The following is a 17,769-nucleotide window of genomic DNA, read 5'->3' as shown; positions in this document are numbered from 1 at the left end:
TTCACTAGATAGATGTAGGGGCCAATTTAAATTCTTAAGAATTATTACTATAACCATTCTCATACCACTGTCCACATTCAGATGGGTCTTTTCATCATAGACATAGAGACTCAAAGATAATTGTTTCCCTGTAAACAGAAGCAAAGCTTTTAACACAACCCCAGTACGAATAACCAAAGCCAAAAAGTGCTGGTAACACACAAGCTTCAGTCTAGCACTGTGCAAGAGACAAGACTACTCAGCATTCTCCTTACCTATATAACTGTACCAGATGAATTTTAAATCAACAAGAACTTGTTGTGATTGTACTTTACTCATCTGGATCCATGGTCTAATGTGAAATGCATACTATGTAATCATGATATATACAAAGGATGAATTTTGTATTATAACAAATACGATGTCTAATCAACTACTTTCGGGAGCAACTACTACTTCTCACAAAAATTTTGAATCAGTACCGGAAAAAAAAAAAGTTGTGATTCAACTGTTTCTACTTCTGCAATAAACGTTTTAAGAGTAAGGATCATTGCTCGTGAATGCAAAAAAAAAGTGAGACTATACAGTATACCAAAAGTCAAATACATGTCAGATTAGGAACTAAAACAGTTTAAAATATTTTTGTTTGTAGTGAAAGAAATAGTTCATTTCCAAATGGCTATGGAAATACATTCAGATCTAGGAGTGCAGTCAGCTAAGTACAGTAACAAAATAGTTCCCTTTGATATGCCTAGGTTCACACCTTTTATTTAGAAATGGAGAAAGAGTAATTTTTGGAAATAATTTAACATTGTAAGGCCTACAGGAAGTCTAAAATCAACTTACACTGCTTTTGACATCTTTCAGTTTTGGCAGGATATCTAGTCCAAACCCATCAGCTTGTCCTCTTGTCCTGTTTCCACCATTCATGTAATTTCCAAAGGCAAGAACCAAACCCAACACCTGCATAACTCCTGACCCATTTTTCAGTGTCTACAAAACAGAAGAGAAAGAGTTCTCAAAAATCTCAGTAATATTTACTGTTACCAGTATAACTGGCAACAGTTTTTAAGCAGATTTGTGGACACTGTTTAGAAATAATACTTACATCAAGGCTCAAATATAGGAAATAATCTTCTGGTGAAATACAAAGATGTAGAATATTATCAACATATTGTGAATGAAAAAAATATCTCCAATTAAGATATTTATTTAAAAAAATAGGAAAGCTATATGGTATTATGAGAGGTGATCATCTGGGAAAAATTAAATAGTAATTTCTTAACTGGTGCTGACAGGAATGATCTATTTTATTCAGGAAAGGGTTCTGAAATAAGTCCCTAAAACACCCATATAGAATAACTAAAATATTTAGTTTAAAACAAACAAACAAACAAAGTGGTAAAACAAGTAAACATCATTTAAAATGGTTTTGAGTTATTAAAGTACTGATAAAGGTCTGCTTGTTAAAGCCATGCAGTGTTGTTTTGTTTGTTTTTGTTGTTGGCAGTTTTGTTTTTGCGGGGATCACTAAATTACAGGAATCTCTTCCAGCTAGAGTCAACATTGCTATCTCTAAATCATTTTAGACCTTGGAAATATAATTTATTTGTGCTTCCAAAATACAAGCAAACACAAGGTGAACTGAACTGGTATTCTTTTGGAAAGGAATGACACAGTCACTATGAAGAAAGATTTTGCTTTGACAAAAGGAGACGGTGCACTGTTTTCCAGAGGCTGACATGCATTGATGGCAACAATATGATATAGTTCAGTACCAAAAGCTAATCTTAAAATTTGCTTTGATGTTGAAGTACAATCATAAAATGTTCTATTCTGCAGGACTGCTATCCTTCAGATTTAATGAGCACTTAAAGTAAATAAAGAGAAAACTTTTGAAATATGAGTACAACTTAACAAGATTAAATATCAAAAATTTAGCTCTACCTCTTTATGGAGCACAACCTACCTCACACAGTTTCTGTAACAATTCAAGTTTGCGATGGATTGAACAAATGCTTTCTGAAAATGTTGACTGAAACAGGATGCAAAATACACGTTCTGAAAAGTTGGGAATTAGTGAGAGTTCATAGAGGAACCTGTAGGAACAAATAAAGAAAACGTTTTGAGCCAATGTCAGTACATTCAGAGGCTGGGCTTTTTTTGTTGTTGTTTTGTTCTGCTTTTTGTTTTCTATTATAACATGTATAGCTAGTCTACTGCAACACGCAACTTTTACTGAAGTAAACAGAATTATTTTCCAAGTATGCTCTTACTGTTCTGGTTTATCCAAAGACTTCGCATTTTCTTTTTCCTTAGATGCCTTGCTGTGCTTTTCTATTTTTTCTAATTCATCCGATTGTGCTCTCTGGAATAAACAAACAAAGTAATTAAAATTGTTACTTAAAAACCCAGTCAAAAAGCACAAACAGATGCCCTTGCCACTAATCTCATTTATGGATTTTTTTTCCCTTTCTGGTATCTGCTTATAGTAAAACTACTTAGTTCATAGAGTGATTTTAAGTATAAGTACATTAATGAAAACAGAACATCTTCCATATAATTTTATTGATTACTGATAATCTGTAAAAGATTTATTCTTTCAACCATGTACTGAGAATAATCTCTGTCCCCACTCCCTTTTCTTTGACTGTTTATAAAACCCTCAGATCAAAGAACTTTCTTCTTGAGATGTGTTTTTCTTTCCAAGTCTGTTGGGTTGCATTTGCATGCAATCTGATTTTTAAATATATTTAAATAATATCCACTGCTTAAAACAAACAAACAAACCCACCTAAATGAAAATATGTTTGCATTGCTTACTGCAAGTAAAACTTTATTTGTATTTAGAAAAAGCTACGGAATAACAGCAATTAACTGATTTATAATGGAGCTATCATATACACCATAATACATGAGAACTACTGCATACTTCTATGGAGCAAAATTATTTTCATTTTGTATCTTAAGCCAAAACAATTATATGTAAGCTGTCTAGTATCTTGGAGAACTCTGTGGTACATTTTGTGGTCTCTTCAATATTCAAATCAAAAGAAACAGAGCTTCACTTCTTTCCATGCTCCATGATACAAATGAATTATTTTTTCTTTCTTTCCAGTTACAGTGCTGGAAAATCAAATATCATGGAAAGGAATAGAAGTGGAAAGAAATTTCTCCTCCTGACCCTTCTTTTGACATCCATGGTGGTTTTAAAAATAGAGTCAAAACACGAATCTGTGCAATAATGTAAGAAAAAGTAGGAAATATATATTTATTCCTTTAAGAAAACACTGCATATGTTTTTGAACTTACTCCACCACGGAACTCAAAGACAACAGTGGAAAATGGCGTTCTAACTACTTAATGCCAAAGCGAAAGATCGGCTGCACCTGCATTCTGTCTTGCCTGATTTTGCACGATTAGAAGAATTAGGGAACTATCTAAAATCATACTGCCATGGCTCCAGCAGAAATTTGAAACTAGAAAGTCAGGTTTGGACAGTTCTTCTGAGGTTGTTGAACATCTCATGTGAAAAGGGAGAAAATCCTTACGTGAAACAGAAAGCTGCCTCAGTTTCTCTGATCAATCGAATAAGTCTGGAAATGTCAACAAGACCATTTGTCTCAAGTACTATACATCCTAGTATTTAGCCAGTGTTCCTGTGGAAGTTTTTCAAGGGTCATCTCCCCTAAAGTAGTCTGATCTCACCTATGAGATGCTCCAACTGATATTGCAAGCAACTCCCCCCCTTCCCCCCCCCCAATAAGCTTTGTTCTTGATGCTATGATATTATAATGGTAGCAGTATCTGTATCACAGAATTACAGAATAGTTGAGGTTTGAAGGGACCTCTGGAGAGCATCTAGTCCAACCCTCTGGCACAAGGCAGAGGCAGCTAGAACAGATTGCTCAATACTTCAGCCAGGTTTTGGACATCTCTCAGGATGGAGACTCCACAACCTCTCTACGTAGCCTGTTCCAGTGTCACATTTACAGAAAAAAAAAATAAATAAATGGTATTTTCATTTCTAAATGAAGTCTCCATCACTTAAATTTTAGGAGACCCATTGCCACACTAGGCATTACTGATCTATCTCTGTTCTTTACTCCCTCTTACCCAGTCGGGTATTTAGACATGCTGGGTAAGACCTCCCTGAGCTCTCTCTCCTCCAAGCTTACCCCTAGCTCTCTCAGACTCGTCTTGTATGACAGATCCTCCATGCCTTTCATCACCACTGTGGCTCTGTGCTAGACTTGCTCCATGTCCATGTCACTTGCACTGGGGAGGGCCAGAACGGGACATGGCACCCCAGATTGGGGCTCACCAGTGCTGAGGAGAGGGGAATAATAATTTCCCTTGACTTGCTCAATCCTTCCTCAATCTATCATATCTGTCATATTCTTAAAGCTAGTCTTAGACTACTTTACGCATACCCCAATATCACTTCAGCGTGGGAGAACAAACCTGGGGATTCATCCTCCAAAGGTACTGTTCTAGGTATTGTTTCTTTCGAGGTAGGCATAGGATATAGGAATATAATTACAGTAGTAATTTTTGCTTGTATAATTCATCCTGAGGAGAAGGAGCTTTTTAAGATACTAAGGTCTAAAAATTGGATTCATACATCTTAGAAGACCCATCTGGACATGGGGTGAGGATTAGGAAAGATGTCTCTTTACAGGACTGAAACAAACAAGCATTAGTTCTAGATTTAATAGTCTTGGCTCCAGGCCCAATACATAACAACACTCTTTTCTTGCATCGTAACTTCATTTCTCCTACCTGTCAAAGGATTACATCCATATATTTTAGAAGTACAGGGGAAGCAACACAGATACTATTTATTCAAAGGCAGTAGCTGCATACTGAAATCTATGTCACCTGTTAGCAGAGGACTGTTTGAGGTCAGTAAGAGAATCCAAATCTGTGAGCAGTGGCATCTATCCTTCATGTTGGAAACACCATAATGTTCTAGCTATACTTAGAGCACATTCTCACAGTCAACAGTATCATGTTTTATCTGTATTCACAGTATGCAACTTTAAAGAATAACCAAAAAGAAGGAAAAATTATTGCCTTAAAGGGTTTATCTTTAACAATAGGTAACTGATGATTAAAAAAAAAAACTTACTAGAAATATTAATCTTCCAACAAAATGGCATTCTAAGATTTCGGTGTTACAAAGCTCTGACAGAGAGATTTCCTTCCAAAAACTTGGGGGAACACAACTAATCCTTTGCCAGAGCATTAAACAAATGAGCAGTTTTCTTCCTTCTTAGAGGTCTCACACAGTTCTGTAGAAGGGACTCTAATGGTCAGAGTTAACTCTGACCCACAAAGCTTTCTGACAGGCCTGAACAGACTCCAAAGCTATGAGTGTAACAAAGGTGACCATAATCAGTCTGAAACAAGTGAGTTGGGTATGATATGTTTGTCCTTAGAATTCCACAGGAAAATTATTTTGTTACTATGTTACTGTTTATTTTGTTAATCCTGACAAAAAGGAAGAATTAGACATGCCCAGTCACAGGGGGGAGAAGCAAGAGGTGGAAATCAAATGCAAGAAAAAAGATTAATGGAAAAACTAAAGCTATGACTGTGTATTAAAATTACTTCTGTTTTATGCATTCATTTAAGTAACTTTTAATAGATCACTTAAGATACTTTAATATATATTAACTTAAATACTATTGCTAACTTAAAGTATAGTTCCTGTAAACTTCCAAAGCTATTTAAACAAATAGTTTTATAACAAAATTTCTATATTTTATTCAAAAATAATAGACATATACACACACATACATATATGGGTTTGAAATCAAATGTAAGATACAATGCTTTACTCCATTTTTTACAATAGCCACTTAAACAAACTAAAACAATAGATTCTCCTAAAGTATTGCATTGATCACAAGACATTTTAAAATTAAAAATATATTGTCCTTATATTTCCTAACTCCTGAGGTCAACTCAAAGATCACCTCTTTGTCACAGTATCATCCACTCTATCCCCCTTGCCCAAGCAATATCAGAACTTCTGTCATCTCTGACAGATATTACTCCTCCCTGTCTTCTAAGCTGCAGGTGGAAGAATCCAAAACCTCTCCAACAGCCAGTGTTTTCTGCTATCCTCATCCCTGAAATACTTTTCCTAATATCTTATCTAAATCTCCCATGCTGCAATTTACTATTTCTCCTGTTGCAAAGAACACAGGAGTATGTCCTCAGCCAAACATATGTTTTACTCTGAACAATTACACTACATTCAGGTTTTGACTAATAAATCATGGTCTTAGCTTAAAATCAGTGTTTTACTCTGCTCTATTAGTTACTGACCCACCTTTCTTTAATCAAAGTGTAACACTCAAAATAGGACTGTTTCAGCCTTACTTTATGCTATTGTTGAATATGAAAACATTTTAAAAACATATAATGTATATGAATAGAAGACTTAAATAAAAATATTGCATAGCTCCAAACTCTTACCAGAAAGATGAGGAGCCACCATCAATGTATTGTTTCATTTAATAAGGAATTCCTGTGATCTACTGTCAGAACACACTTTTCTAAGTGGCTTTTCACCCAGTCTTTGGAAGAGCCAGCTGGGCTTATCTTCCACGGGCTTTTCTAGAACACCCTGTGACAGTGTCAAAGGCCTTTCTAAAGCCAAGATACATAACATCATTTGCTCCTCCATCCCCCCCCCCCCTTTTAAGTCAGCTTAGACTTAAAAAACCCTCACTTATTCAATTTATGCTTCAAAAAAAAAAAATCCTCCAAAAATGTGAGTTTCCCTACTAACATTTTTTTAATTACATTCTTTTTTTTTTTTTTTTTTTTTTTTTTAAGTATAAACAAAGTATAACACAAAATAAAAATTCTGGGTACTTTAAATTATGACAGAAAAGGATGACAAGTCTTCTGCACAACTACTGTTGAAAATTATTTCTCAGAATTATTACTGGTTAGCTTATTTTCGTATGGCTAATGTTTATCTGTTCTCAAATTTGCAGATAAAAAAAGAGCTTTTGTATTACCCTCCAGCATTTGTGTCAAAAAAGAATCATTCAATATATCCCATAAATTTCATTAATCTGATTGTATTAACACCTCTTTGAATGTCAATGCTTTTATTTCCTTCAAGTTTTTTTTAATATTATAAATAGAACAGAACAGTGTAATACACCAGGATTTTATGTTAATTTTATCTAAATCAGGCAGCATAAATCTGATAGAAAGACCACAAAGACATGCTGCTTCAGTTTTAATTCTTTTCCCACTTTTTCCAGTGTAGAATCTTATGAATCTTATTTAGGATCAAAAGTGTGGTAAGGGCCATACTTCCACTTTACAACATAAATCTTCTGTTTCCTGTACTTTTCTCCTTGCAACAGAACCTTAGCTCTGACCTTAGATCAGTTTTGAAAGCATTTATTATTATTTATATTTTATTTTTGTTTGTTTTTATTTTGGGTGGTATTTGGTCAACTTGGTTTGCAAAGAATGTAACATTTCAAAAGTGACTTGTCTAAAGAACATTGTCAAAAGTAAATGAAACAAATATACAAAGATATCCTCATCAATATCAACTATCACATTCTTTCAAAGCTGCATCTTGTATCAGAAGCTTGGTATTAACTTGCTAAAAAATGTTAAGATGTAGCATTTTAATGCCGGTTAAAAAAAATCACAAGAAATAATTGGGGAGAAGGTTTGAATTTTAGTGGTAGAGTGGAGGCAAACATTGCAAACTTCTTGATGCTTTTGTTCTTACAAAAGGCATTTAGAGGTTTTTGAAAGCACTGAACTGTCTTTTAAATATATGGATAGAACAAAGTAAGAGGAGTCAAATGAAGAAATTATAGAGATCTGAATTTGTGATGTAAGGCAATTTTAAAAGAACAAATGCAGAAAGCAGAAATAATCCTTTGATACAGTTTTCAAGCAATTTTATATACTTATTTTCACAATACAGTGAAAACACAGCAGGCCTTAAGCCTAACCTGATTTCAAGTAGTGGCATTTCAGATAAAATGTCTGCTAAGAAGCTACTTGTTTTCAAGGTGAATATTCACTTGTCTGCAAATAATTTTATTTCTCATTATAAACCACTATAGTTAAACACATATAGTGAACTAATAAACGTATTCAGTTTTATCTGCCTTCTCCCGCTCTAAATAGACAGGGCACCTGGAAAAAAATAGATATTAAGGAGTTTGTAGGGATGTAACAATTTCTCTTTTCCCACCCTCATAGCAAATTGAAAAAAATCAACATTTTATAACCTGCAGAAAATATTTTTTATAATATCATGTGATAAATGTATCCCCAATCTTTGTAAAATAGATGGAAACAGAAAAAAAATATTTTAATGATAAAATGGTAAAATGGAACGCAGCTCATTAAAGGTAAATTATTAAGTGACTGTTGACTGACTCCAAACTGGAGTTCTTTGTATATAAAGCAGAGAAACCACCAATTTAAAGTGCATTACATGTATGTTTATAAGATATAACTAAAAATATAAATAAAACAAAATGCAGAGAAAACTGAGCCCACAAGGCCATTCTGGTAGATGTTAGCTGTGAAAGCACATTAAAGTTTCACACGTAACTTTATCTACTAAGGCTTTCCTGTTAATATTGTCTTAATACATAGTTAATTGTCAACACATATCTGAACAGCTTTATAAAGAAAATTACACAACCATATGTGGGAATGACGACACTGTGCAAGACAGGACTGCAGTAACAAAGACTTTCTCACTAACTCCAGTACCAGTTAATACTATTAAATAATTATTGAGAGCTTGGGTCATTGGTGGGGTGTGAGTTTCTTCATTTATAAAAAGTCACTAAGATGTATACAGTAACTTTGTGGTTTAACAAGACTTTAATTCCTCAGTAAACAGGAATTGAGCCCTCGGGACTGCGGTTTTTGAAATTAGGGTGTGTTTAGGTTTGGAGGCTGCCCAGATTTCACTTCACATTAAGAAGGGAAGCCACCATGCCAGACATATGCACTCGGGGGAAGAAAAAATACCTATGATGGAAGACGTAAACAAATGCTGCCATATGTTCCATAAAGATCAAATAGAAAGGTTTAGAACTAGTATAAAGGTATTTAAATATCCAGACAAAAAAAATCAAACTCAATAAATAAACCCGCAAGAACTAAAAATTTGGTTAATGGCTACAATATAACAGAGTTAGCACCTTATCCCCACCCGCAACACAGAATGACGCTGAGAATTAAGGGAGGAATCAACATGTTAGTCCCTCTGAATCACCTATTGCTCACTTTTTTTTTTTAATTGAACAGTAATTTTTATAATTACTGAAGCTACCAAGATCTGATTAATATGTTGTATTTTCAATCTGTAATCAAAGATAAACAACGACAAAATAAGAGAATTTTTTCATGTCAGTTTACCGAGGACCCAGCAACAAGATTCAGCTCCTCTGATGAAGGTCTCTCCAAATGAATTGGACTACCGTATTTTTTTTTCTGCTTCTTGCACCCAAGCAAATATAGTGATAAAGTTGGGCTGATACATCTTTTATTCACAGTAAAAGTCTGTATTATAGTCATTCAAACTTTCTGAGTCTCCCCCAAACTAACATACTTCCTCAATTAGGCCAATTTTTTCCTAGACATTCTCGGTAATTAGCAAAAGTTATTACAAAAGGAGCATAATAGCATCTGGTATCTTCAGCAAACTGCAAATTTGGAGGTAATCCATTATAATAGAATTGAGAAGTATATTACAGATGAGATTAAGAAAGTGATGGAAAATATCCTGTTAGCACAAATGATATTCAGCAACAAACGAGGACTACTTTTAAACTAAAAAAAGTCTAATGCAACACAAAAGAGTGAAGTTTGCAAAAAACTGATCATCAGGGCAGTATCTATTCATACTTCCAACAACTCAGTCTCTCACAATCGTGCATATGTAATATATCAAATTACTTATCTTTTTTTTTTTTTTTTTACATGTTTAAAGAATGTGTGGAATGGGATATAGCTGTGCAAGGAGGCATATTAAACATAATGTAAAATCAATAGAATCATAGAAAGTTGGTTTGGAAGAGACTTTAAAGATCACCCAGTTCCAGCCTCACCTCCCACAAAAAAAAAAAGCAGGTTGTCACAAAGCCCAATCCAACCTGGCCTTCACACTTCCAGGATGGGGTATCCACAGCTTCTCTGGGCAACTTGTTCAGTGCCTCACCACCCTCAGAGGAAAAAATTTCTTCCTAACATCTAATCTAAATCTTCCCTCTTTTAGTTTAAACCATTCCCCCTTGTCCTATCACTACAGTCCCTGACAAAGAGTCCCTCCCCATCTTTCCTGTAGGCCCCCTTTAAATATGGAAGGAAAATAAAAATAAAGAATATACAGGCTGTCCAGAAATACAACAGGACTGTTCAAAAATGCTATGGATAAGGAATGAGAAGTGTTTAAAGTGTAAAGATTGGGGGGGGTGGGAGGGAGGCATAGTTAGGACAGGTTTCCATTTGGTCATATCTTCCTTTAGGAGTGCTGAGGGAGCTAATTCTTCAGGGATGAAATAAGAACTGTAGAGCTTCTGAGTTCTTGTCAGATAATCACAAGCTTCCTTCCCCCCCCCCCCCCCCTCCCCCCCGGGAGGACTAGAGCTCTATTAACTCTCTTTTCATGCCCTAAAGGGTTTCATTAATGAGAAATTCCCAGAAATTAATAAATCATTCCAAAGTAGGCCATAAAAACAGAGTCCCAAAAATCCCCCAAATTGGAAAGGTGCAAATTAAGGAATTTATTATTAAAATTATAACATGAAGGAAATAAAAATCCAATACAATATCATACATTGATTTTAATGCCATTCATTTGTGCACAGCTTTGTGTTTTGGAGGGTAAATAGAAGCCTCTTTGCTCTTTCGGAAATACATTATCCAGACCTCTATGTCTCCAGGCAATGTGCTCCAAGACGACAATTGCTCACTGGCCTCAGCTGAAGACAGAAACGTGCTTCTGAAATCCACTTCATTGAGTTTTGCACTTAACTTTCTAAAGCCAGTCTTTGAACATACCTGAGTACATTCTGAATCCCTGATTTGGCATATCTAGTAATCTAACATACTCTGATGATAAGCACCAGTCATTTATGAAGCCTCCTACTTTTCATTGCATTAACTTAGAGTAAGCCTTTTGCTTCCAAAGAGCTGAAATTATTTTGGAGGAAACTCTGAAATAACAATTAAAACTACAGTTCCACAAATGAAATGGTTGTTCTTATTAAAACAAATGTTTTTTATTGAACAAAATTGTTATATTAGTGAAGTTACTAGGGTAAGTCTTGGAGCGCAAGGTCTGATGCCTATTGACCAAAGACTGCCCTACCCAAAAATACATACAAGGGTAAAAAAGGAGCACAACTAATTTCTCATTTAGAAATGGATCACGTTTCTGTAAGTAATACATATGCTCTGTATAAAACACATGAAGGCTATTAATACAGTTCAACTGCTTATCATTATTTTCATTGCTTTGGACAAAATAGTCACTTCAAAATAAGACACGTTCTACAGCTTTCTTACAGTTACTGATGCAAGCCAAAAATACTTTCATATGGACCTGCAGTATTCCTTTATTTTATGGACTTTCTCTGATTACTCACATTCTCATACAGGGCTTGAAGGGTCTCTAGGTCAACCACAGAATTGTCCAAGTTCACAACAGCTATAAAAAAGACAAAAAAGAATTAGTTGTCAAGATGATAATCCAGCTGTGAAAGAAAGCCTGAGCACAATACCCAGCAATAGTTTTTATGACCTAGTGGTCATACAGCTTAAGGGTTTTAACTTTATTAATGCCTTGAATAGTGCCATTCCTAAGACTATGGGCTAGAAACCTGGTAGAGCCAGGTGTCTAGTGTTAAAGAATTCATTTCCCTTCCCCCAAACGCATACACACACGGTCCCACGAGTATGGCCATAGCCAGAGATCAGAGATAAGCTTTACATCAGACTTTCACGGTCTGACTGAAAGCATTATAAAAATTTGTAAATCTGCACCACAGCCACACACGCACACACACAAAGCTCATTCCTGTCACTGGTTGGTTTCAGTCTTAACCTGATTAATCCATAAGTCAGCCAGTTAACTTCAAGACACCTGACAAGGGTCAAGTCTTCTATGCACTAAGCCGACAGGTTTAGTACAGATACAAAATATGCCTTTCCTGTTCCCAACCAATTCTGGCGCCACACACATACTGTATTTTTCAGTGTCAAAAAGCAGGTTCAACAAGCATAGAGAGTGATTTCCATCTAACTACCCCTTACCAAAGGAAATAAAATCTAGGGACACACTTTTATGAGCACAAACCTGCCTCTCCACTAATATTAGGAACATTTACTGAGGCATAGGTAATATTTGTGCAAACTAACGAAGAATTATTCTTATCTAACACAAAGCAAGAATTATTCTAAACATAGTAATTTTTGTTTTCCTTTGTGTATTTTTATAAGCACACTGACAATTCACTGACAAGACAAATAAATCTAATTCTCCTCATCCAGACTTTAAAAGTTGAAATTTAGAATGTTGCATTAGAACGTATGTGATGGTAACAAAATATATTTTTTAAATCACACTATAGCAATCTTTTCTCCATTTTGACCTTCATTATTTTTTACCTCTACTGTGATGAGATGTGTGGTATGTGTATGTACTTATACAGGAAGTACAATAATCCCCTAGGTGATCATCTAGAAATTGCAACGTTGATCAGTGAGAGCAACCCAGTACAAGGGTATTATGTCCTATAAATCCATGTCTTTAACTGTCACAGAGAAATCCTGTGTATACACCTAAAGACTACAGACAATATAATTCAAGTTCATTGGTTTCTGATTGTTTTAAACCATTTAGAGATACCACTCTGAGTCTGGGACTCATCACATTCCCCCTTTCCAGGCCTGAGACATAGTTTTAGTTACAGTATAAGAAATTATAAACAAAGTAGTGTTGATCTCAAACTAAGCAGGGTACACTGTATCTATAAGGAAGGCATGAAACTGTTTTTTTATTATGTCAGTCAGCCCTAAAACCTAATTATAAAAGTCTTTAATTTTTAGAAATAACAAAAAACCAAAACCCTATCTTTTTCCCATTTTTCCCCCATCTTTCCCTTACCACAAAATAAGAGAATCTGAAAGATAACAGCAATGTACCAGATAACAGTCCAGGAAACACCACATTATTTTGTTTTGGGGTAGGGGGTGCATGCAAAAATCTGCTCTTAATTATTTAACAGACTTAAAGATGCCCTCTCAACAAGGTACTGTATGTAGTTTTTGATATTCCTTTTTGCTCAGTAGGCATAACTATGTGCTTTAAAATAAGCCAAACTTGCCTTGAGAACAGGAAACCAAAACACACATGCAAATAAAAACTGTGTCTAGATTGGTTAGAGACCTCTACTTTGAGGAAACACGTGTCAAAGCATGTATACAAACAGCTCTATTAAAAACAGGATACATTGTGAAACTCAGTTTGCATTCTTAAGCTTACACAATGTTTTTAATATGAACACATTTGCAACCCTTCAGCTATTTATTTTGACTTACTGGCTGTCTTCTGCCTGCTCTACCCCCATCGCCCTTCCTTCCAGAGACTGTCTGCTCCTGCACTAAGAAATATGACATAAGTTCCTGTTCTGACTTTTGCTCAATGTTAAGATCACCCATGGATTACGGGGAGCAATAGAACACTTTTGTTTGAATGCTTGCACGAGATAAGAGAATGCCTGGCAAACACAATGGTGCCAGGTCTGTGTACTTTCAACAAAACAGGTATGCAGAAGAGTGTACATACTTCAGGGAGCTGCTTAAAACAAATCAGTCTGAGACAAGAACTTGGAGAAATTAGATCCTAGTATATCTGTTTCAAACCTCCTCCCCAGTCCCCGCTGTGAAAAAAAAAGGACAAAAATGTTTATATATAAAGATCTATATGTTCCTAAATAGCACTCAAATATCCCACTAGGATTTTTCAACATTCACCACTTTTTTTTCCCCTCTTTGGAAATCAAGAGATGAACTTGTTTCTTGGTGATATTGCAGCACTATCAAGTAGAACATGATTGTTCATAAAAAATAAATCACAACCGTTGTATGTTTAATTCCATTATCCAGACAATTTGATAAAACAATGTTTTCTTCTGCAGCCAAGCTAACTAGCTAAATATATCCATTGTCCCCTCCACACAATGAGCATGTTTACACAAAACAGACTTAAATATCTAACCAAAAGATTCCATATGGTGACTAAATAAAGAAGAAAAATATAGACAAACATTAATTTCCCCTCAAGATCTACTGAACTGTGTTACACTTAGAGTACACTTGGATGTAAACATCTGGAGAAGGGTTTAAGAGTCTTGCAGTCAATGGATACGTTCACCCATATCACTTTTGTAGAAGGCGATTTTTTTGTTTGTTTCACAGTTGACATTGCCTTTCCCTGGTCTTGACTACTACGAAATAATCTTTAATAGCCAGCACATCATCCAGTCTTTCGGGTACATTCATAATGCAGCAGTGGAGAATATTTATTGCCTTTTACTCCCATAGAAACAACTTTATTTTAGTTGTCAAAAGTTTAGTAATCAAATTCAAAAAAAATCAAAAAAGTTTAGTAATCAAATTCAGGCATTTCGTTTTTACATTCAAGATTTAATAGTTCCGCTAATTTCTATTTTCTTGTGTTTGTATTGTCACCACTGTCAATAAAACCAGCACTAGTTTCAAGCACTAATACAGAAAAATTACTCAATGTATATAATACTATCCAATATTATACATAATAATATATAAATATATATATTAATATATAATTATATACACTTGTGTAGTTGTACACACAGAGATACTATTAAATGAAATTTGAACCAAATATATCCAAATACACAGACAAATATGCACAGATAAAAATGAAAAGAACTACAAACCAAATTTATTTATTTATTAAAGCAAGCACTGGTCAACAGATGTTTATAGCAAATCTACCCAGTAAAAAGAAAAAAAGGGTTGAAGAGCAGTCACAAAAGGTTGCTTGACTCTATAAAGGGCAGAGGAGTAAAAATAGAACATTTCAAAAGATTTGTATCCAAAATAAAGGATTTCTACATAGTTAGAGGAATATTTTTTTCTGTCTTGAACTTTCCTGATATTTTCATTCTTTTTGTCACAATTACGCAAATTTAAACTGGTATCTTTGGGACAGAAATTATATCTTTTTTTATACAACTGTAGAAGAATATAGAAAGTTTAGCAGAATAGAAGAGTTTTAATTGCATTCTGTACTTCTACAACATAAATTGAATGAGAAAAAACATGCATATACACAATAACAAAACTCACCTAGATACTAGTTTCAAATTGGAGGTTTCATAAATTTATGCAAAAGGATAGAGATTTAGTATTCCTAGTAATATTAATTTGCAAACCTGGCTGGGCACCATGGAGGAAAGTTCACCTGGCAGGAAAATAATTATTACTAAAAAAGAGATTACTGTAAAGAACATGACTACATTCAGATGCATGCTGAACTCAGAGAACAGAGAGACCTTCTCCCATATGCATAAAAAAAATTTGGAACACAGACACTTAAAAAAACAACACAAAATAATCACCACTAACATGCCTTCAGCAGAACATAGTACGTAACCAAGCCACCAATGAGATCAAAGCTTTTGCCAGCAACTATAATCCTGAAGAATAAATACATGAGAAGACAAGGAGGTGTAGAATGCAAACTGTATTCTCTGAAAGACTATAAATGGAAGTAGCTCTGTTTTTGTTTGTTTTGTAAAACAGATTGTTAACATCGTTTGTACATCTAGGAGCATGTGAACTACCAGCTACCACTGAAACAAACGTGACAGCCAATATAGACACAGCAAATCTACACTTAGACTACGAATCTAAAGCCAACAATATTAACATTTACATAAACTGTAAGAGAAAAGACTGCTACCTATAACTAGCCAGCACTTGGAAATTCTTTTCTGTTTGCAAGTGTAGGTTCTTCCTTCTAAAGTGATCAAAATTCAAAATATGTCACTAAATAGAATTTCAGGAATAAGAAAAAGACTTAACACAATATTTTGGATCCAAATTTTATGTCAAACTCTCATCAGGCACAATCTTGCTTATAATTGACTATCAGAATTGATACTCAGTCTTCCCTTCCCTTCCTTCGTCTTCCCTTCTCAGAGTAAGCTTCAAATTACTGTCTACTTCTCTGGCCTTCCCAAGTAGAACTCCTAAGATTTTCTGTCTTAGGAGTCTATCCAGAAGTGACTGACCTCTTTGTGAGGCCTCCCAGAAACACTGCTGTCCAACCAAAGCTGACTGAGCAATTCCAAATTCCACTTGACTGATTACAGATTACAGTTTATCTTCTCATGGAGGAACAGTAGCTAAAGCAAAGACACCTCAATTTTGCACAAGGAATTCTGAACCAATCCTGCTATATTCAGATCCTTGCTTCTGGAAGAAAAACAAACAAACCACCACCATTTTTCATGCTGTTTTCCACCGCAATTACCTTTTCCATGACTCTCCAAAAAACATCAGTATCACTCCAAGATGACACTCCTTTTTCCTTCCTGCACATTTTGTCTCTTTGCATTCACATCTGCTCCCATTCTTCAGGGGAACACCAAGAATCTTTCCAAGACTTCAAATCTCCTTTGTCAAACAGCAGCAAGAATCACTTCAGCAGGTTACAGAGACAGACTGAGTATTCTTCACTGAATGATGGACCTCCTATTTGTACAGCAGAGAATCACCGTGGTGGTTGGAGCACTAGTTTAGGGGGTTCAAAGCTGTTCCAACATTGTGTGACTCTAAAGGTGCAAGACTACAGAACACTGAGAAGTTACAACATCCAAGGTACCTTTTCCTAACTTCCATCTCCGATAATTCTGCTCCTTAATAATAAGGCCATCTACATCCCAGTGATTTTGAACAATTTTGGATTTGATTAAAAAAGACTGCTCCAAGAATAATCTATAGGTTGTAAACTTAAATGGTCAGAACCAACATCAGTAGAAGCAACAATAGAACCAACATCACTGACAAAACCTTAAGCAATAGAAAATTCTGACACGAGAGAAGAAACTTGTGCGAAACCATATATAGCCTGCTCTAAAATATGAAATGTTTCTGAACAACAAAAAAAGCAAACAACTAAAACCAACAATAAATGGTTTGTTTACTTATTGAATATGGAATAGAAACCTTCACTGACACGTATTTGAAAGAATATGCAAAAACACCATGTATGCAGACACTAGCAAAACACAGACAGAAGCCTCAACATGGACAATTCCATCGTATTCCTCAGAATGACTGACAGGTGAGCTGCCCAATTCAGAAGCAGCAGCAAAACAAAAACACTAAATGTGTCTTCCTCAATGTTCTCATCAAAATAAATAAATAAATAAATAAAATAAGAGCCAAGAGAGAGTTAGAAGAAGATCAAAGTGCCTTGAATTCCTTTTCTACCATAAAGACTAAGATGGTATGATGCTATATCAAGGTAATCGAAAAAAATCAACTAAATATTGTTTAAAATCAACTAAATTGCAAAATTTGCATTCAAGCCATTGATTTGGTTACATAATAAAACCACAGCTTCAAGGATTGCTATCTTCTTCTCTGTTTTTTCCATATGAGCGTATTTGCATCATTCATCTAACACAGGCCTACTGCACATTTTTTGTCTGTGATAGT

The 17,769-nt window shown here is 34.9% G+C and overlaps 1 protein-coding gene across 4 annotated transcripts in view; it reads right to left on the bottom strand.

Moving 5' to 3' along the window:
* The window catches only part of FMN2 (formin 2), a 199,117-nt gene that overhangs the window by 63,205 nt on the left and 118,143 nt on the right, over positions 1-17,769 (bottom strand). For all 4 annotated transcript variants that reach the window (XM_040551865.1, XM_040551864.1, XM_040551867.1 and 1 more), the window contains 4 exons: positions 11,643-11,704; positions 2,256-2,347; positions 1,949-2,078; positions 826-972 (listed from right to left, as the gene is read on the bottom strand). In XM_040551865.1, coding sequence (XP_040407799.1) covers positions 826-972; positions 1,949-2,078; positions 2,256-2,347; positions 11,643-11,704 — 431 coding nt within the window. The remainder of the gene's footprint in view (positions 1-825; positions 973-1,948; positions 2,079-2,255; positions 2,348-11,642; positions 11,705-17,769) is intronic.

Source organism: Cygnus olor, chromosome 3 (assembly GCF_009769625.2).
Source record: "Cygnus olor isolate bCygOlo1 chromosome 3, bCygOlo1.pri.v2, whole genome shotgun sequence".
NCBI lineage: Eukaryota > Metazoa > Chordata > Aves > Anseriformes > Anatidae > Cygnus > Cygnus olor.
This window is presented reverse-complemented; position numbering and strand designations above follow the sequence as displayed.